The 26,331-nt window shown below is 36.8% G+C and overlaps 2 protein-coding genes and 1 non-coding gene across 4 annotated transcripts in view; all 3 read left to right on the top strand.

Annotated features, from left to right (window-relative positions):
* The first annotated feature begins 1,912 nt into the window (after positions 1 to 1,912).
* On the top strand, positions 1,913 to 12,476 carry haus6 (HAUS augmin-like complex, subunit 6). Its single transcript, XM_028474196.1, has 16 exons — positions 1,913 to 2,322; positions 3,131 to 3,226; positions 3,307 to 3,385; positions 4,090 to 4,222; positions 4,324 to 4,468; positions 5,068 to 5,130; positions 5,214 to 5,271; positions 6,884 to 7,057; positions 7,304 to 7,491; positions 8,649 to 8,778; positions 8,895 to 8,997; positions 9,080 to 9,143; positions 10,077 to 10,221; positions 10,511 to 10,609; positions 11,490 to 11,625; positions 11,715 to 12,476. Exons 1-16 carry the CDS (start codon positions 2,180 to 2,182, stop codon positions 12,284 to 12,286), a joined length of 2,328 nt encoding a protein of 775 aa, XP_028329997.1. The 5' UTR covers positions 1,913 to 2,179; the 3' UTR covers positions 12,287 to 12,476.
* On the top strand, positions 9,859 to 9,989 carry LOC114480923 (small Cajal body-specific RNA 8). Its single transcript, XR_003676201.1, has one exon.
* A 1,515-nt stretch (positions 12,477 to 13,991) lies between the features above and the next one.
* The window catches only part of dennd4c (DENN/MADD domain containing 4C), a 38,248-nt gene continuing 25,908 nt past the window's right edge, over positions 13,992 to 26,331 (top strand). For both annotated transcript variants that reach the window (XM_028474241.1, XM_028474240.1), the window contains exons 1-2: positions 13,992 to 14,253; positions 24,840 to 25,150. In XM_028474241.1, the coding sequence (XP_028330042.1) occupies positions 24,852 to 25,150 (299 nt within the window). In that variant the 5' untranslated portion in view covers positions 13,992 to 14,253; positions 24,840 to 24,851. The remainder of the gene's footprint in view (positions 14,254 to 24,839; positions 25,151 to 26,331) is intronic.

The raw sequence follows: 26,331 nt of genomic DNA, 5'->3' as shown, positions 1-26,331 counted from the left end.
TGTGCATCGTGCATTTAATCAAAAACTTAATTTTCATTAATATATATAATACAGGGGCACTTTTAAAGTTTTGTATGGATGTGATTTGTGATTACTATATAATAACTGCTAGCCATAGGTGCCTTCAATCCAACCAAGGTATTTAATGGCTGCATAATGTATGAAAAGTAAATCACTGATAAGAACTGAGTGGGATGATTATTAATATTTTTTTTGTGTGTGTACTAAACTATTTCCTATTAAATAAAGTGGATTCATGGTTATGTAAAGAAAACTGATGCAACACACCTGAATCTAATGATTTTGATTGCAGCCGTACAGAAGCTCTGATAATTAGCTTAATCTACAACATGCTGGTAAAGGGCATTGGGTATACAATAGACTATCTGAGCTAAGTTTGCATGTTCTCTAAAGTTTAATACCAGTTTTGATATGAAAAGAATCTGTTACATGTTGAATATTTGCATGAGGGAATATAAATTATGGACTGATGATGTAAAATTGGGCATATGACCTGATTGACAACATTGTGATTCTTGCAAAGGTGACGTCATTTTCTCTTTTTGTAACATTTCAGACTTAGCAAGTCAATGAATAAGATAAAGGGGTGAGTAGGGTTTCGGATAAAGATCACATGGTGGTTATTATGAAATGACTTTATAAAAAGCTTTATCTTCTTCATACTCCTTTGTTGGACATATTAAATGCTTTGTGGTAGAGTCGTGTGCCCTTGAATTGCTTTAATTTACTTTAAAATCAGATGAAAATGTTCAGTTTTTCATAGAGATTGTAGTTACACAACTATTTAAATAATTAAAAAAGTGATATCACCCAACAATACAAACTATTGATTGACGGATGTCTTTATTTTTGAACATGTAAAATGATCACTGAACAATTGTGTAAAAAATAAATAAAATAATGTATTGCCACAGCAGAACTAGACCATTGATTTGGTCCACAAACACCCTTAAAGCCTCTAAATTAACATGTGTGAAAAGGAGTAGGAAGAAGTGTCAACTTATTTAATCCAACCCCTTTATTCATTATTTCTATACAATTAACAATACAACGAATGACTCATATACCGTCATACAATCTACATATTCACAAATAGTCCATAGCTAATCAGTGTATTACTCAAAACTAAAAACAACTGGTGCTCAGTGAAGCCCTTCTTCATTCCTGTATCATGTCAAAATAATTTATTTTAAATCTGTTTTTAAGCTTGATTATGTTTGAATATTGTTTTACCTTGACATACAAAATATTTGCAATGTTGTTCGAACACTTAAAACCTTTAAATTTAACTTTTCCCTTAATTGATATCCCCCACTCTCTTTCAAAGAACATATTTTGGGATATTTTCTGGATATTTCTTGCTTTATATAAAATCTGCTGTTTTAAATTCTACAAAGTCATATCATTTTGAAGTTTTAGACTGTAGGAAACATGTATGTATGTTCCCTATGATGCTCTATCATGTTCTAGTATGTATGCTTCTATGCCATTTGTATGATTTTGGCATGACGGACTTTTGTATGCCACATTTATTCTGGTAAATACAGTATGTGGCTGGATGGGGTGTTCTAAATCATATATAAAATTAAAACAAAATACAGACATCAGCTTGAGCAAATATAAAAAGAAACACAGGGGAATTTCAACCATAAACGTAAGTGACAACAGTAAGTACAGGTAAACACACTGTCAGTCATAAATAAGTCATAACCTAAGAAATAATAAGATAAAGAAACAAACACATAAATAAAGGCTATCTTATATCAAATTAAAGCTACATAGTAAATAATTTTAAATGTAATTTGTATTTGAGGTTTCGTTTCTAGATTCACATTGAATATCTTTATTTAAACAAAACGGAGCGGTTTAAAACCGGAAGTAGTAGGTCAAGACTTCCGGGTGACAGTTGTGAAAAGTGGCGGGTTGCGTCTCTCGTCCACAATAGCGAACTTGCTCAAACAAAGCGCAACATGGACGAACGACATTTCTGAACTCTAAGGGACTCTTAACTTTTTAAAGTTGTTAAGTTTGTTAAATGCTAAGCGGTGAGTGTTAGCTAGGTTATTTAGCCTACAGGAAGCTTCGTGCCTCGCTGCTAGGTTAGCTCAGCTACCGCTAACTCCACTGGATCATGTTATGATTCACGAATTTCTGAGTAATGGCGACTCCCAACATGTTACAGAAGAAAAATGGACAGTATCTGTGGTTTTCTCTGCTCGCCCTGGGATTTCGACCGGACACAGCAGCCTCGCCTCTGACCAGCAAAGCCAGCAGTGCTTCGAAACGCGTCAATCTGGGAGTGTAAGTTACTGCTTATGTGAATTAATTTAAGTATGGGGATAGATTTGTCTAAAAAAAAAATACTCACACATTTTTTGCATTTAATATTTATGAAAATTTGTGATAAATGTTGACACACACAAATTATAAAACACGTGTAAATTTTGAATATATTTGTGGATTTGAAAAACTAAATAAAATTATGTAAAAATAAAAAAACCTGAAAATCTTGGGGGGAAAAAACCAAAATTTAAGAAATACATGTGCAACTTGTGGATCTGGAAAACACAAAGGAAAATCTTAAAAACGTGAAAATCTAAAACAAACAAACAAAAAAAAACTCTTGAAAACCTATAAAAACATCTGAAAATCTAAAATAATAATTATAACATCACACGTGGAAATTGTGGATATATTTGTGGATTTGAAAAACACGTGAAAATCTTGTTTAAAAGCGAAAATCATATATATATTAAAAAAAAAAAAAAACTTGTAAAAATCTACAAAAATACATGTGAAAATTGTGGGTCTGAAAAACACATGCAAATATTTATTTTTTAAAAACGTGAAAATCTAAAAAAAAAAAAAAAACAAACAAACGTGAAAAGTGATAAATTTGTGGATCTGAAAAACACATGTGAATAATATGGATATACAGTATCTGTGAATATTTTTGAGACAAATTTCTCCCCATACAAAATGCTTTTGATAAAAGTTCTGTTTGAGTATTTGTTTCATTTTCAACGTTAAACTGTGTAACTTTTATTGGCGGCCATTTGCTAAACCGCTTGTTGTATAAACTAACAAAGCATTTCTTTGTGTCTGTTAGGTCAATGTTTGATAAACCAAACAAGGAAGCCTTTTATATGGTAAGCCGTTTTCTGCTGAGGAAACTCAATCAGACCCGATTCCAAGAAGCTTACAGGTATAGTGTTAACATTTAGATTTTCTTATTAACTTTTGTCAATCAAAGTCAAATTTATTTGCTTTGCATTTTTTGGTTAGACACTGCTGCCCAATTTTAAACCACAAAGATGATGCTGAATTCAGGAAAATCACCTGCGCATGGCTGAAAGAAATTATGGTAAGAACTGATAAATCCTGTTTTTAGTAGGCCTGGGCAATATATCAAGATTTCTATTTTGACGATTATGGAAAATGCAATTTTACCTATACCAATAAAGTTTTGTTTTACAGCTTATTTTACATTAAAATACTTGTTTTAGGAGTCGCTGCTTTTGCTACTTCTCAGAACTGCATTTAACCCAGACCTTCTCTTAAACAAGCAACACGACAGAACTCACTCACACGTGCTGTCCCTTATAGGAGAAAAAGACTAAAGTGGCACAAGTTGTGCTGCTGTTTGTTAATAAATGTGCCTGTGTGGGATTTTACATCAGCAGATTTAACCCTAGATTGTTTTTCTGGTACAACATTATGAAGTTTTTTGTTTGTTTTTTCATGAAGAAAAAATGAAAAATAAGAGGGGGAAGAAACTTTGAGTTAAAAATATCAATGTATATCATCATGTATCACAGTTTTGAGAAAATTATATCAAGATGTGACTATTGGATTTATCGCCCAGCCCTAGTTTTTAGGTTCACGTTCCTGCTTTCTCACTATAAATGAGCGTATCTTGAGACCTGATCTAATCTGGGACGTTTATTTTTTTCCAACTCTAACACATGAATATAAACTATAATAATGGGATAACTGGAAATGCAGAAAGTGGCTGTTTCTGTTTTTGATTCTTATTATTGTCCCTTCCTTCTTGTTTCAATCATACAGAATGAAACGGCAAACGCAGGATCAAAAGTAGTGGCGTCATTGTTCATCTCTCCTGGAGGACCCAAGTTTATCACCTTAATGCTTGATTTGGCCCAACATGTCATGTTACAAGAAATGAAGACCTTTACCACAGGTAGGGCTCAACACGTTTACAATCCAACTGTAAAATATCTGTACAGTGTCTCTGTAGAGTTTAGATCATTAATAATTAGTCAAATATTGTTTTATTGTCAGATAACAGTTGGGTTCCAGAGGCTGCTGCCATGCCCACCTCCAGCTCGGATATGGCAGTGAAAAGATACAATCTGGTCCGGAGTCGCTTTTTGAAAGGTGCAGTGGATCAGGATCGTTTTCTCCAAGAGTATCAGAGACGAGCCCAGTAAGTCGCACCATTACCTTCTGGATTTTAGATGGATTTTTAGTGACGCTAGAAGAACTACTAATTGTACTAATGATGGTACAGACTAGGATTGAACAATGTATATTGAGATTATATCTTAAATGATTTGAAAAGACATTATTTATTAGGGATGTGAATCTTCCGACTACTCATGATTCCGATTCTTGGGGCGACGATTCGATTCCGAACCGTTTCTTGATTCACAGTCATTCGTAATAGTAACAAAAGTTGCCAAAAAAAGAAAATGCTGCTTTCCAAGGTTAAATCAAGTGATCCTAAAATTTTAAAAACACACTCCAATATTTTTCAAGTTTCTGTGGCTACAAAGTTTAACAATTCAGTAACATCAAAAAATAAAAACTGTTTTTACAACAAAAGAAAACTATAAAATCAATTTTTATTTTATCAATACTGCAATGCTATAACTCAAAATTTGCAAACACAACATGGTGTCGGATCCGGACAGAGTATACGGGATATGGGAGTGTTTACATGTGGATATTAAGCAGCGGGCTGTTAATAAACTCAACTTTCTGTTGAGATGTTGTGATTTTAACTTTGTGTTTTCCATTTTAAAGGCTTCATGTAAAGACTATGAAAGAGCTGAGAGCAGAAGGGGCCAAATATGATGACCTGCTTAGGTACAGACAATATTTTATTCCAATATATGACAGTAAAGTGTTTGCTGATCATTTGAATTAAAGAGACCTTAATGTTCTCTCAGGAGACACAGCTGTGATTCTACTGAAGGAGAGGAAGCAACAGCGCAGAAGGTCCAAAAGGTATGCTTTGGAGGAAAATGTAACAATATATTTTCAGTTCAAACTTTGTTTCCACTCTAAACCATTGGTTTGTAGGAGTTTGTGAAATAATGGGATCTATTTGGATAAAATTCTGATCCTTAGGGGTGTCAGTGTTGGGTGTTTTAGACCTTTCTTTTTACTTCCTTCCACTTTGGTGTGTTGGAGCTGAAACCTGACAGCAGCCCCTAAGGCAGGTGTGTCAAACTCATTTTAGTTCAGAGGCTAAATATAAATTAGTTTGATTTTAAGTGGGAAAATGAGCAATTTCAACAATAATATCCCCAAGTTGCACTTCAATGTATATATGATACATTAATTATTAGAGATGTAACGATTAATCGTAAGGCAGTTAAAAATCGATTCATAGGTATCACGGTTGATATCGATTTTCTGAAAATTGAACCGCAGTACTTTTTTTAAACAGCAGAGGGTGCTATATATTTCTCCTTCTCTTGTCCAAATGCTGAGGCAGCGGGCGGAATCGGCTACTACTTTCTTTCTGGCCGCCTTCTACTCTTAAACATGTTCATAAATGATTCCTTACCTCTTTAGCACTGAAAGAATATCTGTAATAATACGTGAATATCTGCAAAAGTCACATTTTTCTATTAGCTCTGTCTGCTAGCACATCGCATCTCCTTCACTGCACAGAATAACTGCATGGCAACCGACCACTGGGTTACCAGCGCCCTCTGCTGGTCTAAACAAATATCTGACGTAAATACAGGGCAATGACTGTTTTTTTTTTCTTTCTTAAAAGTCCAATTGTTAAGGCACAAAATACATTTTTAGTTGCATTTTTAAAATGAAAAAGAACTATTAGGCAGTTTTGCATTGTTTATTATAGAACCAGAGTTTAAATTAATAGGCTTCTTCTTCATTTGTATTATTCCTTTATTTATTTCATTCAAGATATATTTTTAGTTAAATTGCATTGTTTTGAATAGTTTATCAATGGATTCTTTTGACAATGAAAAATAAAAGGAAAATAGTACAGTATTTTTCCTCCCCCCCAAAAACATAAAAGAATATTTTTGATATTTTATCATAATTTGTCTACAGTCCCATTTTGTAAAATAAATCATGAGAGAATCATATCGTGAATCGTATCGGGAGTTGAGTGAATCGTTACATCCCTATTAATTATATAAGGCACCGACAATATCCCAGCAATAAGTGACAGATATCGGTCTCTGCGGGATTTTCTGTTTTAAATTTCATTGGTTTAGTGACAAATTTTTATTTAATTTTGGGAAATTATGAGAGAGAATTTCAGGAAAATTGAGTCCTTTGAACAATTTGAGATTCAAAGTGACTGCAGTCATGTGATGGTAAAATTGCGATCTTCCAAATATTGTTGAGTTTCATTGAATTACTATATTTAGAAGGGTTGAGATATCTACAACTGAATGATTTGGTAACTTACATGATAATTCATGTTTTTTCTGCCTTTTTTTTTACGTCTCCTGCAGTCCAAATTGGATGGTCTAAAGTATCGGGTTTGGACCCTGGCCTTGAGTTTGACACGTGCCTTAAGGACTTAATAGGTGTATTTTCCTAAGGTTTTCTTAAACCTTTTTGTTGTCCTCAGGTTCGTACTTTATGGTCAACTATCAATGGAATGATGTCAGAGATCAAAGAGGGCCAGAAAGCAGTGGACTGCGTTTTGAAGGGCGATGTTGATCAATATGTCCTTGATGGGACGGATCGGGTTCTTAAAATTCCCTCCTGCCTGTTGGAAAGAATCGAACAGCTCCCACATCAGGTGAGGTTGCCATTGATGGTCTCGTACTGTTTTTATATATATATATATATATATATATATACTGTATATATATATAGAAGGAATTGTATTTCATATTGAGGATGAAAACTTCTTTCTTGATTCTGTTTAAAGTTGATTAAATTCTAAATCAAATTCATGAGCCTTGAGTGTTTGTTTTAAAGTATTATTCTACATCTTGGTTTAGGTGAGGTTTTGGTTCTATCGTTTTGTTTCTATGTGTTTCAGTTGAGGTCGGGGAACGTGTACGAGGGGGGCCAGCTGAACCTCCTGTGTGTGATGGAGCTGATGAACCACGCGCTGCAGATATTAAAGGAGAGGCGTTCTCAGGCCTCAGACTCCTCGCTCAGTGCTCAAACGTTGCAGGACAAGTGTCATCAGATGGGCCGGATGCTTCAGGACCTCCACCTCATCAGGTTTGCATTAAAGCCGGCACCTGGTTTAAAAAAATAGTCTTTCATTGATTATAGCAATGACACAAAATGTTTTACCTAAAAGATGCACAAACAAGAGTATCTGGTTGAAGTTTTAGATTTAGTTGACTTTTCCGGCGTCGTAGTTTTTTCGGATAGTCCGCGTTGTCTGGACAGGATGGACGCTCCTTTTTATCAAAGGGATCGACTCGAGATCGATGGCAGGCAGGCTGCAAAATAGGAAATGAAGCAAATGTGACAAAGATTACATTTTGACCATAAAAAGTTGGAAATGGATGCTTGTGGAATTGCACGTGGCTGTGGATTTGAGCGGAACACAAGATGTAAAACTGTAACAATAGTAAGCAACATAAAGACCTGTGACACACCGAGAAAAAAGAGGGATGACAATATATATTTCTGTTTGTGAGCTAAAAAATTAACTGTATTAAAAGTATTTCATACGGGTGTAAGAAAAAAACTATTTGGCGATATATCGCAAAATTTCACTGCGCAATTAGCATATCGATGAAAAAAAATATGTCCAAATCGATTTTTTTTTTTTTAATGAAAAAAAAAAATTCATTGCGCAAACATATGCATAGCACGTAAATGCCCGGCCACTGGGTGTCAGTGGACCACATAATAACTTTTTTAACTACCTCACCCCTCAATGCATTTTAGCTTGGAAGTTGATTGCGCTTTTATACTTTCATAAAACATACTGGGCACTTTTATAGATGTATTTGGATACTTTTTTTTTTTAATCTAAAATTGAGGAAATTTATTGAAATTTGGTAGAAAAGTGGCAAAAATAAAAGAATTGTAGCAAAAATGTATTAAAAGGAGCAAAAACATGGCAAGAAAAAGTGTTAAAAAACGTTAAAATATGGCAAGTTTGGTGTAGTTGCAGAAAAATGGGCTAAAATTGATCAAAAAATATTCTTAGTTTCTTAAAGGCATCTGGTGACGCTAAATTGGGTCCCAACCTCAAGGTTGAAAACCCCTGCTCTAAAGGACCCTTAAGTCCTACCAAATATGCAACCGCTGTCATTCCCCACTACCATAACATTAACAATCTTCATTGGTTATTATCTGTACCCAATGGATAATCACTACTTTGTATATAATTGGTAAAACATGTCATTGTGACCCTTTAGGCAGAAGATTTCCAAGGAGGAGATTCCTCAAAGAAAGAGTGCGATTAAACAGATGGAGAAGGACTGGGACAGGAAGTGGCAGGACACCCTGAAAGACATGGCTCTGGTCTCCTTCCTGAATGAAGACCCTGTAAGTGGTTCCTGGAATTGGTGCTGTCATAATCACATTACATATGGACACATTACATTTTAACTGGTCCTAAAAAAGAGTCAAAGATGGCTGTTTGGTGTCTTCTGTGTGTTTAGGCTCTTGGTTTCCTCTCCCCAATGGCTCCATTGTCCTTTGAACCTGCGGGAGAAGCTTGTTACAGAAATGGCGTGTTCTCCCAGTATCCCGCTAAGCTTCTCGGTGAGCAGACTGTTTGATTTATTTACAACACTGGGACAAAATAAATTACAGTTTGTTTGATTGTTTGCTTTTTGTTCCCCAGAGGACAAACTTCCAGAAGGCCAAACACAGGAAGATGCTGCTCCTGATGACTTTCACCTCAGGAGGTAATGTCTCTTTTACACCAAAGGTAAAGTGATGTCCCCTATAGCAGTGGTTCTCAACCTTTTCAGACCACAACCCCCAAAATAAAGGTGCCAGGGACCTGAAGGTGAACACAGACATGAACAATGAAGAACAGTCATGTGGAGACAGGGCCATCTATAAGGGGGAATAAAGGGGACAGATTTTTGGGGCCCATGCATAAACTCAGCAAAATTATGGTCCAATATTTATTTATTGATCTTAATAAGTGGTAAAAAAAAGTTCAAAGTGTCTATTGGCTTAAAAGTGGCAGAAATGGGGGGAGGGGGTTGGGGTAATGTAATTTGTCGGAACAATTACTTTAAACTGGCCAATAAAAGGTCAACCTGACATTAGGTGGAGAAAGTGGTGGAAAGGGTTTGTGTTGAAAGTGGAAACGATGTGCAGAAAAAGCATTGAAATTGGATGGAGAAGTGGCAGAAATGGGAGTAATGGAGCAAAAATGCATTAAAATTAGCAAAAACATGGCAAGAAAAAGTGACGAAGAAAGGTTAAATATGGCAAATTTGGTGTAGTTGCAGAAAAAGGATTAAAAAAATAAGCAAAATGGGCTGAAATTGTTCAGAAAATAATCTTGGTTCCTTGAAGGCATCTGGCGACTCCAAATTGGATCTTGGCCCCAAGGTTGAGAACCCCTGCCCTATGGGAGACTGTAGTGTATTTACTGTGTGTCAGACGTGGGAGGCAGATACCTGGGCAGTGCTAAGCAATGCTCTGTCCGTCACATGACCTCCCTACAGAATCCTTGCTCTCTGATGACCGCGGTGAACTGAGAGAAATCACCACGGACAGATACGGAGCAGACATTCTTTCTTATTGAAAGCTTTAATCTAATTAGTGATCTGTCGTGATTTAGAACATATCGTGTTGTCTAAAAGGATGTTGGTGTGTTACAGTTCACAGCCCGCAGCAGCTGAAAGGCCAGAAAGCCCCCGTGCTGTGTGCACAGAAGCCCCCCAATCAAACGCATCTCTGGACTGGCTGTTCAATACATCTCCATCACCTCCTCCAAAGACTCCGTCACTGGCAGCAGCTCCTCAGGCATGTTTTGATATTCACTCTTTTCTTTATTTATTTTTTTAATTTAATTCAGTTCAACATTTGTATTTGGTGCTTGGGTTGCATCAAATTTGATTGTTTAAGTCAGGATAATGCTAAAAATATATTTTCCCAACCTTCAGTTTTGTAAATGTCCCTGTTTGTTCTTGTTGATTCCCATATATTCCATGCAAAGTTTCCATTTATAGAAAATTCCGACACTTCGCGAGCTTACGTGATGCATTTATCCTAGTTTTTAAAACGATATTTTGCTGTCTGCGACTGTTTTTAGGCCTCTTCTAAAGAGACGCACCACAGTTTAAAGAAGGCACTTCCTACGACGACTCCAACCGGGATATTGGAGATGGAATATGAAAATCTGGCTGAACAGGTAAACGAGTTCAGAGTAATTTTTTAATTTAAATTTCGTATCGGCAGTCTTCAGAAACACTCAATTGTCCAACCAATCAGCCGAAAGGTTGTAGGTTAAAGCAAAAGCTTATACATTACACACCTACCCCATCACAACAAAACAAGGCTCTTTAGATAATATCACATAAAATTATTAGGAAACTAATATTACTTTTTTCAATAGTCAATATATATTCTACACATCTTTATTTATATATATATATATATACAGTTTATACATGCACGTCAAACATGTACGTACACGTATACAAATGCGTGAACATAATATTAATATTTACTACACAAATTAAGTTTTAAATTCAAAATAAAGTGACAACATTTCAATTAATATTATATTCTATCTAATCTATACAATATATATATTTTAGAATGTTTATTGGTTAAGTATTTATATATTTTATATCAATATATACATAATATATATTATTGCTGTCCTAGGTGATATTGTTGCTACTCTTCCTTATATTTACTAACGACATATGATTTTAAAAAGCTGGTTTTATTTCATCCTTTAGACAGTTCCATAATTTAAACCCTGCTATTGTTATAGTCATCCTTTTAATTTGTTGTTCTGGCATGTTGCATCTTGAAATGTAATTTTCCTCTTAAATTATGTTCCTCTTCTCTCTCTAAAAGGATTGTTTCTAATTGAACATTTGAAAGGTTTTAAGAGGTCTAGGTGTGAAAGTGTTATGTAAAGCTTTTTAAGGTGATCCTATATGAATAAGTACATGAATTTAAAAATAATTGAAAAAGTCCTAATTATTTTGTTGAGACTTAAGTAGACATACATGTATTTAAACATATTTCCTTAATACAAATACCCAAATCTGGTTCAGTTTGCAGACGCTGTTATTACAACCACTCCTTCAGAAAGTCAAGAGAAGGGTTTGCACCTTGAAGATCTTCTTGTAACTCTTCAGAAAGACCCTTTCTCTACGCGGAAACAGCTGCCTCGTACACCTGAAAGCTTAAGTGAGTCAGAAGCTATGAGATGGAGTAGTGTTTACATTTTGGGGCAAAAGATTAAACGGATACGTCTTATTTTTTTTCTCTCTTCTCAGTTCTAGATGTTAAAACATCATGGCGAAAGGCGATTCTGGAAGATGAAGCAAAGAAGAAGCAGTCGTTTGTATGTAGTGACAGTTTAACAGAACTCCTTGGTGCCTCCCATGCTGCTAGTCCTCCTATCAGCCAGCAGGGCGTCCTCCATAAGACCTTTCTTTCATGGGACACCTTCAACACAGAGACCCTGCACAGTGTGAGCGGCACGGGCAGCAGCGCAATCCACTACAGCCTCGATCAGGAAACGCTGCCTGAAATTCCCAGCTGTGACAGCCTTCTGAGCCTCAGCGACGAGGATGACGACGACGACCTGCTAATCTCACCACCATCACCCACGTGTAAGACACGGCAAGCGTGCGGTGGCGGTCTGGCGCTAAAAAACGTAAGGACCCCAGAGTGTCTTGAGACTAGTTCAGACTTGCTGTCCAAGCTCCACACACCGGCAGAAACCACAGACAAAGTGTTTTCACTGGATTTAGAGGAACTAGAAAAGGCCTCGCCTGTGAAGAAGGAGGAGTACAGCCTCCCCACGCTCATCACTTTCTCCCCAATAGATGACATGAAGTGTTAAAATCTCTTTGGCTGTTCTTCAGCCTCTCTGACTGCTTGTCACAGTTTTAATGTCTTATGATTATACTTTTGTGTGTATATATGTCAAATAAAACATGTTTTGCACAGAGAATGTTAGCTTAATTTTAATAGTTGTATTAACTACTACTACAAAAAATTCTAAATTTGCATTCATGCTAAATAAAGATGTAAAACCCAATAAACCTGTCTTGTGATATTGCATTGTAAAAATTATAAAATTTGACAGCAGCTTGTAAGAAACCAAAATAGTAGTCGGTATAATGTCAACATTAAGCTTTTTATTGTGTTTTAACAAATACATTTTTAATGATTGTTTGTCTTTTATTCCTTTAAACATGTTATACTGTATATTTAAAAACACACAAGTGGGAGCACATGATGAATAGGGGTGGTGGGGAAAAAAAATTATAAATCATGAATATATTATTGATTATTAATAGATTGTTTAATTTCTAAAGTTTTATATTTTTCAAGTTGTAATAAAAACCAGATGATTCCTTCTCATTTGTTTATATCAGTTACACTAAGCAATATTAATTAATATGCAATATTAATTAAAAAAAAATGAGCATTTCACTAATGCATTTCCGTCTTAGCCAAATCTATATTCATAAAGCCAAATTTCAAGACCCCACCCATCTCTACCTGCTTCTTAAACAAATGTCAAGCTTATGTTAAATCCCTAAAATGGAATCTAAACTCTCCAAAGACCTCTACTATTTATTAAAAAATTATTTAATTAATTAAACTTCACAGCTTTTAACTCAACTTCCCTCGTTGTCTTTCTTTCTTTCTTTTTGTGTGTGTATGTATCTTTTTAGTGTTATTTAGATGTGTTTTATTTGAATTTTCATGTTTCTATGTTGTATAATATGTCTGTATTGTTGAAGGAGTCTTTTCATGATAAACATTGCAATATGTAGTGTTTGCCTGACTGGTTTGTATATTTGTTTTTTGCAGTAAAAAAAAAAAGAATAAAATTAGATAAATAATAAATAAAATATTTAATGTATATATCCGCGGACCAGCCATCATACATCCACAGGAGGAGTGGTATGGAGGTACATTTGTGTCTTTATTATTCAATCAAAAAAAAAAAAAAATTTTGTGTTTGACTGCAAAAAAATTTAAAAAAATTTGAGCCCCAAAAAATTGCATTTGAAAATTTAATTTTTTTTCTTTGGTTGAACTGTTTTATTTTTTGATTGAATAATAAAGACACAATTGTGTCTTTATTACTTTATTATTTGGTACATTTAAATGTACCATCCATATAATGGCCCAAATCCCCCAAAAAAAAGATAACTTCAATAAAAAATTTAAAAAAAACACACATTTTAATCGAAGAAAAAATGTGCTTAGATGCAATTATTTGGGTCTCAAATATTTTTTTTGCATTTTAACACTTTTTTTCTTTGAAAATATTTATTTTTTGTTTGAAGTTAAACTTTTTTATTTTTTATTGAAGTGATTTTTAAATGGAATTGAACAATAAAGACACAAATCTACCTCCACAGGGTGACCCCAGAAAATGTTAGACCCCTGTTCTTCTTGCACCTGAAAGTTGTTTTTATATGCACTCTTACTTTGAAAAACACAGGAACTCTGTGTGTGTGCGTGTGTGAGAAGGCGTGCTCTTCCCCCTCCTCCTCTTCCTCCATCACCCCTCCCCTCCCTCTGTTATGGGCGTGTCCAACCTCCTACAGGCGTTTCGGAAAAAGCTGCTAAACTACTAGACACAAACATGGCGCCCACCTCCACCAACAAGTCCACACCGAAGTGGAGAGGAAAGTAGCGCGTAAAGTTTTGACGACGGACTCCAAAAGCTGCTTTAAACCGTGTCGTCTTTGCAACGTTTTACCGCAGGGATTATATTACACTGGAGTTATTAAACAGCTATAGTTGCCTTAATGTCGAGCTCGTCTCTGCGTGCTGTGTAAACAGCCGGTAAGTGTCTTTGCTTTGTTTTTCCACACTTAGTCAGTGAGGGACATTAAAACCAGTTCTTTTTAATGGGTGAAATACAGTTTTCTTGATGCTCTTTCCTCACAGCGTGTTTATAATCCAGCTCACAGACAGACAGAGCCACGTCTCACAGGGAGGAAGAGGCTTTTGTTGCACTCATGTTTATTTCCTTCATCAAAGTTGACCCAGATACGGATCGGATGCAACAGTTTGAAGACACATTCTGCTTTGCAGTAGTCTAGACTTGCAGGTGTTCCTCTTAAACTCAAACAACACGCTTCTGAAATCAAGACTATGCAAAGTGACAGAAGCTGGCTATTTTTAAAGAATGCAAAACATCCTTTTTCTACTGTACTAAAGTAACTCCAAAAATAAATAAAAATAAATACATTTCCACTGGGTATGTTAGGATAGATCTTCAGTTTGACATCAATGTGCTGCAGTTAAATGTATCTCCACTATCTTGATCTATCTCTTTGTTTACTGCACACTATCTAGTAATTTTATATATATATAGCAATAAAGCATTGTTGTTGTTGTTGTTGCTGAGTGCTGCCAAGCATCTGCCTCTCTTCTCTCCTCCAGATAAATACTTAACAAAGGTGTCCAACATTCAGCCTGTCTCCTGATTATGGCTTTACGCCACTGTGGCTTTTAGGAAGTCAACTGGTCAAATGTTACAGCTGATCAGCTGTGCCCTGTGCGACTTAACCTTTTTTTGCTATTAAAAAAGGCAGTGGCTGACAATAAATAACAGTATCCATATATCGGTATTCTATCCAAACGCAACGCCTCTCATTGGCCAGTTTAGGTCACGTGATGGGTGCACATGACCTAAACTGGCAAATGAGAGGCCAGTAGGTAACGTGATAGGTGCACCACTACTGGCCAATGAGAGGCTCCGCACTTGTACTTCATTTGTATTATTACGTCAACTATGTTACGAACTATCTAACCATAACCCTAATTTATGTTACGGACTAACTAATCCTAACCATAACCCTAACCCTCAGCTACATTAGGGACTAACTAACCGTAACCTACGTTAGGGACTAACTAACCGTAAACGTAACCCTAACCCTAAACTACTTTAGGGACTAACTAACCCTAACCTACATTAGGGACTAACTAACCCTAACCTACGTTAGGGACTAACTAACCCTAATCGTAACCCTAAACTACGTTACGGACTAACTAACTAACCCTAACCCTAAACTATTTCACAGACTAACTAACTAACTAACTAACCCTAACCGTAACCTACATTACAGACTAACTAACCCTAACCCTAATCCTGAACTACGTTATGGACTAACTAACCCTAACTGCACGGAATGGTCATGTGACCTCCAGTACTATCATCTTTCGTACGGATAGAAAGCCGGTATAAGGATACGTATTAAGTATTAGGAGACACTTCCATTAAAAAAATGTTTAATATCAGGCTAAATTGTGAAGATGTTTGATGGCAATAATGGGTGTTTATTTTTGGATTTGACTGTATTGCATTAGAAAATAAGAGTTCAGTTTCCATTGATTAACCATTTGTATACAAATTTGTATAATAACCACATTTGAAGATGAGGTGCAAAGAGCTCAGAGTGCACTATATACATTAGTCAGTACATGACATAAAAACAAATACACAACAAACAAACAACATCCACATAAAATACAAAGTACAATAAATAATGTACAATACTATAAATAAATAGTATACTGTACATAAAAGTCTGCCAGAAAAAAACAAGACAGTAGAGTAAAGGTTGAGTTGCTGGTTGGATTCTAGTTAGTTAGCTAGTGTTTGATGTATTTCATATTTTGCAGTTCCATTGTAATCCATACGTCTGCAATTAGGAAGAATTATTCTTTCTGTTTCAGTGTTTACATTAAGGGCGTAGTCTCTCTCTCTCGCTCTCTCTCTTTGATGGGATATTTACCTTTAACTCTCACGCTCTGTAATTTAACATTAGAGAATCTTTGCTTTCAAGTAAATGTTCAGTTGACAGTTGACTTGGCATTAAAATGGTTTGCTTAATTATTAGCAAAACTCAAACAGCCGGCAGAGCTTTGTATTTATCTTTTTGAACAGATCACTTTCTGACTAAATAAGTTCACTAAGCCTGCACTGCATGGTTCACTATATTCAAGTGTCTAATGTAAGTTTTCAGTTGTTTAAACATTTTTTTTTTAATCCAGCTGAATACACTTTAATTGTTCATCATATTTTACTGTTACAGTAGATTATTGCTGTTTAACAATCGTATAGTTCAGCGTTGGGTGTCCGTGTGTAGTGGACGTGTGTGCCAAGAAGCTCACATATCTATTTCTCAGCACTTCATGATTTGCCATTCTGCCGAAGTCCTCCCTCTCCGACCCTGCAAAGGGCAACTAAGTCCTTTATGTGTCATCTTCCTATCAGAGCTTTAGTGCTTCTGAGCAAGCATGTGTGATGTTTCTGTTCCGACATCCAAGCATTAAACTGTACAGACTGGAGGAGGCGTGGCGCTTTCTGCTGTGTCATTCTCTAAAATCAATTGTGTTTTGAATTGGTGGTTCACCACCTGACATGTTCTGCTTGGTTGGCCTGGAAGTAAAAATGGCTCTGGTTGTTGTAAACGCTAGTGAGCGTTTTTGCCACGTGGATAGACGCAGCGCAACATTTCCTTTCCTTGACCTTAGCTTAGCCTGGCTGAATAATGGGAAAAAAAGGAGTGGAGTGAACGTTTCCACTAACCACCATGAGTTATAAAGTGGGTCATTACTGCACATGAGCTTTATGTGTGTTACTTTGTTGCACTTTGTCACACCAAAGTCAGGTGACTAAGGGAGGGAAATCGATTGGCCAAGGGAGTGGCAGCAGAACGATGTGCGTGGGTTGCCTTAAAACAAGCCATCTATACTTTGAATAGAAATGGAGATTAAAGCAGAGCAGGAGATTAAAGCATGATATATATTCATGGATTTATTTCAATTGTTAAATTGACTAAAAGATGTTGTAAGTTTTAACTATATTTTACTACTGCTTCTGTTCCTTTCAAGACTCTGCGGTAGGGCTGCACGATTTTGACAAAAAACCTAATTGCGATTTTTCTGACAGATATTGCGATTTCGATTCAATTTAAGATTTTTAAAAATATTTTATACATTTAAATGCATATGCATTTTATTTCATTTTTTTAAATTCTGTTTTCCAAATCAATTCTTTAAAATTCCATTTTTTTTTTTTTTACAAATATTAATACATTAATTAAACAATTAAACAAAAATGTACGTCAAAAATAAAGTAGATACAATTAAAAGGATGATATAAGTTGTACTGTGAGGAAACTAAATACATACTAATAAAAAATACAACTGTAATTAAACAAAAATGTATGTCAAAAATAAAAAAGTACTTTAAAATAATGAGTAAGATACAATTAAAAGGTAGATATAAGTTGTAGTGACATGGATTATTCTGACTAACCTTTTTAATTATTCATGTCATATTAAGATGTAAGAGAGCAGCATTATTGTTACTCAGTTCCTGTGACATCACATGTAATAAGTGGTTTTCACCACTAGGGGCTAGAATATTTTAAAGTATCATTAATCTACAATGTTTCAGACTCTAGAATCCCTGGCATCGATGGTCTAGTCAACAACAACGGAACAACTTTTACCAAAGATCTATGAGATGTTTAAACGCTCTGAGCAGGTGAAGCTGATTAAAGCTGCTGCTGTTCTCACAGCGTACAGCAGCGCTACATGAGAAACGGACGGAGCTTTACAGACACAGTAAAATTAAGCGGGCACTGGTCGGCTCTGATTTAGGAGTCGGGGATGATTTGCGTAGTTTTTTGCCAGGTTAGACGGTGTTTAGGTGGTGTTTGAAGCGGCCAGGATGAGAGTGGGAAGGACACTTCCGCAGTAGTGAAAACCTTAATATCAGATTCTGTATACAGTATTATGTGTTGTTTAAATTCTTGCCTGCATGTATCGTAACGTGTCCCAGCACTGACACAATGCTTTGACTGACAGTTTGTTGTTGAGATATCTGCATTTTTCTGACTGACTTAGTTTGAGGTAGAACTTCTACGTGACTTTCACTGTTTTGTTTTCCCTCCAAATGATCGTCGGCTCTAATAACCTAACTGTGGAGTAAAAACCTGAACTGACTCTGCAGCTATGATTGCTATTTACATTTGGCTCAACATAGCTTTGAGGGCCATTAAGTTAAGCATAAAAACAACAAACCTAACCATTTTATTACATTGACATCCAGCCTTTCAAGGATTATTCTAATTTTATTTCAAATATAATGGGCATTGATGGAAATGTATATTAATACACTGTTACTGTCTCACCCTTGATAAATTTGAACTATTTTTGATTTATTTTCCTGTTAGTATAAGTTGGCTGCTGGTTGGCAAAAATGTATATGATTTATTGATATGTATAATGTATAACAGCATGAGAATTATACAATGAATAAATGTTATTTCTTCTCTTCGAATGGAAACAAATGACCTGTCGTTATTTTTCTTTTGTATGTTTAAATTTTAATGAACCAAAAGTATATTTCATTTATAAAGAGAATACGGTCACTTAAACAGCTATGTAATTATTTCAGGGCCTTTTATGATCAGCTAATGCAGACTGTTGGTAAAAACTTTTAATTCTGTGACCAAAGATTGACAAAAGAGTTTAGCAACATTGTGTTAATGTGAGGCGCCACGGTTGGATAAAGGCTATATTAGTTTTGGCCATCTTCAGTCTTCGTTTTGATTGTACTTATTACAATGTTAGTTCCTTCATTATTTGTCTTGCCTTTCTACCAAATAGTCAAAAGATGACTTCAGGTCCAGCCTTTGTGCGCTCTGTATAGACATAGTGTTAAGCTGCTTATTTCTGTGTCTAAAGACAAATGAACTCCAGACAGTTTCTCTGCAATTTTTTTCTGGCTGTTGTGCTGGTGCTGCACCTCCTCACTGGTAACCATTGCCTTCCTTTGGAACCTTGGGCTGGTAGTTCTTGGTTTTTGGAGGCTTTTCTGGTTCTTGGTGTAGCCAAAGCGGGCCGGTAAGGGCAGCGAGTTTGTCCTGTCCCTCTCTGCCTTGGTCTTAGAGTGGAAAGAATGCTCTCCGTCTGCTGGGCTGTCACGTTTCAGGAGTGAGGCAGTCTTGTGACATTTTCTGCTGAGTCCAGCCTCCCTCCTTTCAGTTTAACCTTCACCTGGGTTCTGGTTTGGCTAAAAGGTGTCTTCAGTTTTCATGTTAGTTTGGTTAAATTCACTGACTAGGGTGTGTAGTGGAGCCTTGTTGCTGTTGGCAATGTCGGCGACAGTTGCTTTTGACAAAACTCGCCGGTGAACACGCCGAAACGCACACCTGCTCTTGAGAGTTTGCCTAAAAGAGTTTGCCTTAAATTAAAAAATAAAATAAAATTACAGCAATAGCAGCATATATATTACAATACAAACCTAAAGATGTCCATCAGCTTCGCATCGATGCACTTCCATTAAATCAACACACTTCTGTATTTATTATAATTCCTTAGCAAATATAAATACACTTTCTTTGTTTAATATTTTTACCCAAAACATTTGAGAGCGTGAAGTCTCAAATGCAAGCCACACAAAGAGCAAAGAGTGTTGTAAGGGAAAAAAACTAACAGAATTCATGCATTACTGTGGAGAAAGTAAAACACTATATTTTTAGAACTTTGATGATCACTGAAGCGAAGCGTTGTTAAAGTAATCATGAATATTGGTTGAGGTTTCTGAAGTCTGTGCATTATTGTCACAAGATGGAAGCCAAGAATTTGGTTTATAACATTACGTAATTTTTTAAAAAATATGAAATTCAAGTGTTCAATTTTTTATTTCATTTTTGTAAAGTCCGCCTTGTATTTCTCCTACAATCAAGACCATTAAAACCAAATTTCTATTTGTCCTTTTTGAGGCAACCCACGATATATCATTGTTGTATGAACAGCTCTTGTTAGTCTGAAGGGCAGCAAACGTGCCGAAAGGATCAAACGGCAACCGCCACTCGCAAAAAACCTGATCTGTCCAGTCATTATCAGTTTCATTTGGCAATCCGGGGAATATTCTTAAAAGTTAGTTGACAGTTACCGTCAGTTCCCATTTAAAAGTAAGGATTTGTAACTGTTTTTGTGAAAACCAAACATCTGCTTGGGTTAAATACTTATGTTTGAGACAAAGAGTTCATGGCAGTCCTTTGCTCTGTCCAGGCTCATGTTGTTAGCATATGCACATGATAGTGCCAGAATATCACACAAGCTTATCTGCAGCCAGAGAGCAGAAAAGCGTTGAATGCTCCACCTCTCACACACTCTGAATAGCAAATATTGAACAGCTGAATACATTTCATGTGTTTGTAAAGCACATTTAGGGTTGTTTTTGTAGATAAAAGAAAAAAGGTAAAGTCTGGCCATTTTTTTTTCTTCTTCTGTTTGTCTTTTGACAAAACAGAAGTCGTAGAAAAGCACGAGCACTACTTTTTTAGACTAGGCTTATCAGCAGAACTCTTTGGCATCCTGTTGTCAGTCAAGGCAACAATCAGCTCTGACAGCATACTACTTCATGTCATCCAGCATCCTAGAAGCGCTACAAAGGGCCACTTGAAGCTTGCACTACGACAGACTTGGAGTAGAATGTTGAACACTGTCGTTGCCTTTACGTTTGCGTGTGCCTGAAAGCACAATGACAATAAAAGGTCCAAACTGGAGGTCAGCCTGACTATTTATGACCACATCTGTGCACGCTTCTCACTCCCATCAGTGCATCGGGCCGTATAATAGTAGCGTGTACTGTGTCATTCTCTGCAGCTGTTTTTGACAAGCTGTGAGTGTCGTGGCATGGCAGGCCTCCTGTTGACATAACTGACAGGCACTCTGTTGTCCAGCAATGCTCACACACACACACACACACACACATTCACGCACCCGCATTAGGGGATGAGCCCCCAGGCTCTTTTGTGTGGAAGGGATGAGATCATTTGGGGGCAGACCATTTGGGGGGATTGAGCTGGGGACTCTGCTCTGTAAACACAGAATGGGAGTTTAAAATAAGACTTTAGGTAAATAGTTCAATCATAGTTTGTATTTTTCTTACTTTCTCTTCATTCTCCGCATTTTAAATTGGACATTTGAGAGAAATTAGCAAGCCAGGTGACGGACAATAAACCTTTCCAGTTTAATTATCATGGTACAATGAATAAGGATTTACCGTACTATGCCTTTAGGTGGTTTAAAGTGCATACTCAAAAGACTGGCATGTTCAGAGCAAGTGCAGACAAGATGTAGGACAAGTTGCTGCTGTGAGAAATGACCCAAGCACTTTAAGAACGAAAGACTTTAGGTTTCACTTTTATCATCCGCTTTTCTTTCACTCTTGGATTTGATTTGCCCTCCAATATCGCACCTAAAGGAATTATGTCTCTATTTCAATTTCAGATTTATAATAAAAACCAGTGCGCTTTTGTAAAAAGCCGTAAAAATCCATCTACAGGCAAAACCAATGGTTATACAAGACTCAAGAGCACTAGGAGAACGCAAACCTCAGCTAAGTGCCAAATAAACTTTTTGCCAGATATTGGCAGTATGAGGGATCATTATCACGGTACCGTGATTATTCACATTTCAAAGGCTTATCAGAACATTTGTATCTCCGTTAATAACAATACAAAAGGTCTACATTTTTGGGCACCCCCTTTTTTCCTGAAAAATGGTGATAAAATGCTCAATCCAGATCTGATCCGGTTGAAACTTGGCGGAGTAATCGAGGAATTAACCCAAAATATCTTAAATGACAAACCGAGATATGAATTTCTGAAATTTTGCCAATAATGAGATGGTAATTTCTCGATTTGTCAGACTGATCCAGAATTACTATGTTGATTCATATCCCATTTCAAAATGTAATGGAATCTTCCATCATGGCCAAAGGTCTGTCTTCAGTTACCATTCTGTCAAAAACCAGTTAAATACTTTTGACGTAATCCTGCTAACAGACAAACAAACAAATGAACGCTGCTGAAAACATTACCTCCTCTGCGGAGATGAAAAGAAGAATAAATGTCTTGTACTGAGCAACCTTATGCTTGTGGTCCAGCGTCGACATCTTTCTGGTCCCATTCACATGGGTAGGGATAATTTTAATCTAAAAATGTTTCTTTCCCACTATTGCAACCCATTGTGGGAAAGAATCCCAAGTGGCATGTGGGGAAAAACTTATGTAAGCATGTAGAATTGACCCAAATAACAGTATTTTGTCAAATCAAAGCTAACATTTAGCATTCCAACCAAACACAAATGTATAGTCCACGGGGTCTGAGATAGAGCCTGTTATTCTACTTCTTTGTAAATGCTCATCAGTTCATTGCAAATCTATTTCCTCTGTGATTGTGAATCATGCAAATACTGAATTGTGAAAAAAAAAAAATCTTGCAGGACCTTGTAACTTGAATTAAAGCCTTACAGTGACCCCACTATCTGAGTTCAATGCAGACACATAGTGTGACACTGCATCATTGGGGCACAGGAGTAACAGAAGAACAGGTTTTCACATGGGAAGGGATGGGCGGGGCCAGGAGCTCAAGTTTCAACCTTAATGAAGTGGTCGTGCTACTTGTTTGACTTCAGTGGCTTTGTTTTGGGTTTTAGAGATGTGAAAGTCTTGGTTTTAAAGCTCTTGTGTGATTTTTCCATCAGATTGCATGACTATAGGTGCAGACAGACAAAGGACAAAAATGCTTCATGTCCTCATTCTCTCCACTTTACAGCTGCTTTAAAGCTCCTCAGTGCAATCTCCTATCAACACTGATGTTTATAGAGGGCTTTTATTTACCTCCCAGATGTTAAAACGGACAATAAAACCAGCTCTCTCTGCCATTTTGTTTACTCTACATTAGAAACTAAGGCTGGACTTTGTTGGACCGACCTTTTCAGTGTGACTGCAGCCAGCAGGAAACGTGTCACCTACTCGTTGTATGCCCTTGAAAGACTTGCAGATCAGTTTCCTCAGTGAGTAGAGTAACATTAGGCAGCATTCAGGGTCGCAGCGCCTGCCATTGCTTGTAGCTGGTTGCTATGGTAGCGTCAGTCTTTGTCTATAATAGGCTGTCACTTGGAGTTGTTTGTATTGTGGCTAGATTTGTGGTTGACTGGAACTGCCAAATGTTTCAAGACCTTTAAGTTGTAATAACATCAGTTTGTATTTGCCCAACCCTGGATGCAACTTATTATCGTCCTTCTATTGCTAATGTTGTGATCCAATGGTGGTCCTCAATATGACCAGGACGTCACTCTACTACAACTGCTACTTTGAAAGTTGCAGTTCCTTTTCAGTCACACAGCAGTTTTGTAACCTTATATATTCTTGTTTTGTTCTTCTTCTTGTAGTAACTAGGTTACAGCATTGTGCTGAGTAGGGCATGTCTTCGTTTCTCAGCCCGCCTATCTGATAAAGTTTAACATTAATGTTGCGTTTAACGTAAATGAAAATGTATGCACATGCAAGTCAATTCTAAACCACTCGGAGAGGAAGTCATGCCTTCCATTTTCAAAGAACTCTATTCTACAAAGTGGAAAAGCAGCTTTTACGTCAATGAGACATTACTCACCTGTATGTGCATCAGTATCCCATTCAAATCTGCTTGTGTGGAGACTTGTCTCATCAATTGTCATTGAAGAAAAACCCTTTCTTTTACTTGTTTTTGAAGTAAATGCTGAAGTTGAATTGTTGTAGATTCCGTCTGTCATTGCTTTGTGTCTATTTTGGTGGCACTGAGCTGAACTTTATTGTTCACAAAGGCTGAATAGAGTTATGCACGTAACAGCTTGCACTCTCAATTTTGTTGTACTTGTATTTGTGTAATGACAATAGCAACATTCAAAGGAGTTTCTCAAAGTACAAACTGCAGCTTTTTTTAATGTGGTTATGCTTGTCCTTATTATGTCGGTCCCTCTACAGCTGACTCACCACTGGAAAAACTGAACTTCCTGTGTTCTTAAAAGAAATTGTGAACGTGCATGCTTGAAGCAAGTAGTGCTTCCTCTTCTCTGGGAAGCCATTTACTTCCATTTGAACTCATTTTCCTCCATTTATTTTCAAAAATAAGATAACATCAAACAGTGAGAGATAATTTTTGTAACGTCCAGTGGTTTTTCCTTCTCATTTAGGACTAATTCAATCCAAAATTGCTCCAACTGTAGGGATGACATCCGTTGCACTCACGTTCCAAGGTTTTTTTCTTTTTTTTTTTGTCTGCCTGATTTGTGTCCTTTGGGGCATTTCTTAACATTCCTCCAGGCTCACTGGCTCTTCCTTGGCTCTCTGCAGTGAGCGGGGCTTTAATTGGCTGGACATGTTTAGAGCAGTGTTGTGATATACAATGACAGAAGTGTTTGTAAGTGTCGGCCGATTTAGTCCGTTGTGAGGCCACGGACCTAAAGGGTCCTTAAATTGCCTTAGCCTTGCCATCGTTTAGCATTCTGTGGAGATTCGAAGGTGAAGAATGTTCCAAAACCAAACGCTTACTGATGGTTTATTTTCCTCCTAGGTACACACAGCCATGATTGAAGACAAGGGCCACCGAGTGACCGACTACTTTGTGGTGGCCGGCCTGACGGATAAGTCCACGCCTTTGGAGCAGGACCTGTCGGAAACTAAGTCCAGTGGGCCCAAATCCCCCATCACCGATCTGGCCGTCATCAACAGGTCTGCAGGAGAGACAGTGCCCGAAGGCTTCACCTGCATCGAAAACACCTACAGTGGCCAGCCAGCCAATCTGAACCATGGCAGCCTCAAGAGCCCCGAGCTTTTCCTCTGCTACAAGAGAGGGCGGGGCAAGGCACCGCTCATTGACATCGGGTGAGTGACCTCTGTTTCTCGGCGGGAACACATTACACCCATTTTAAAATCGCTGCATTGGCTTCACATGTGTTTCAGGATTGATTTTAAGGTTCTCTTACTGGTTTTTAAGTGTCTTAATGGTCTTGGGCCTTCTCATCTTTCAGAACTACTTTTACCCTATTAGCCTTCTCGGGCCCTGAGGTAGTAAGCCTAAAAGTCAGGACACGCACTCATGGTGAGGCGACATTCCAGTTTTACGGCCCTCGTCAGTGGAACAGTCTGCCGGAGAACCTCAGGGCTGCAGGGAACGTTTATATTTTTAAAACAGGCTCAAGACCCACCTTTTCAAATTAGCTTTTAACTAATTATTTATTTATTATAGGATTGTTATCTGTCTTGTTTTCATGGTCATCTTTTGTTGTTTTTATAGTTTTAGGATTATCTTTTATGTTGTTTTTATAGTTTGTTATTAGCGATGTAAAAGCACTTTGAGCTGCATCTATTTATATGAAAAGCGCTTTTTATAAATAAACATTGATTGATTGATTGATTGGTTGATTGATAGATAGTAAAGTGCTCCATGTCAGTTTATTGGACTTCAGGATTTACACTGTTTTTGTGCCATCATTCAACCAGCCTCAGTTGGGTTACACAAGGGTTGGGGTGTATTACATTTTTCAGTTGCAATTAGGTTTTAAATTACCCATGTTCAATTGCAGTTAGTTTACAATTACAGTGACCAGTATTTTTTCCCAATGACTATTAAATTTCAATTATTTTTATACTCAAAGTCAATTACAATTGCGTTCTCAATTTCTAAAGTTCAATTACAATTAATCTCAATTACTGAGCTTGAATTAAATAACCTAATAAAAGTTTTTAAATCAGTTAAACATAACCTTCCTCTTGTGTTAGCTGTCTGTCAGCAGATTTTATGACAAGGGGGCCTAAATCTTTTTATGATTACGACAGCAACATATTTTTTAAAATTGCAATTATATTTACACCATACTTGTAATTGATTATCAATTAGATGATGACAATTATCATTGACCCCAACCCTGGGTCACACCCATCCAGCTCCAGCTGTTCATGAGGTAGAGTTCTGTTGAACATAGCTGCCTTTTTGCACATGTCCTACTATGATAATGCTGTGTTCCTGTTGGCCTGTGTGTGAAAAGCAGTAGTTGCTCATTAGT

The sequence above is a fragment of the Gouania willdenowi genome, chromosome 18 (genome assembly GCF_900634775.1).
Source record: "Gouania willdenowi chromosome 18, fGouWil2.1, whole genome shotgun sequence".
NCBI lineage: Eukaryota > Metazoa > Chordata > Actinopteri > Blenniiformes > Gobiesocidae > Gouania > Gouania willdenowi.
The sequence above is the reverse complement of the archived record's forward strand: the minus strand, read 5'-3'. Positions and strand labels throughout refer to the sequence as shown.

Coding starts and splice junctions, on each gene's coding strand:
- haus6 (XM_028474196.1), top strand. CDS start 2,180: ATGGCGACTCCCAACATGTTACAGAAGAAAAATGGACAGTATCTGTGG. Junction 8,779..8,894: donor CCTTCCTGAATGAAGACCCT/GTAAGTGGTTCC, acceptor CTGTGTGTTTAG/GCTCTTGGTTTCCTCTCCCC. Junction 10,610..11,489: donor ATGAAAATCTGGCTGAACAG/GTAAACGAGTTC, acceptor AATCTGGTTCAG/TTTGCAGACGCTGTTATTAC.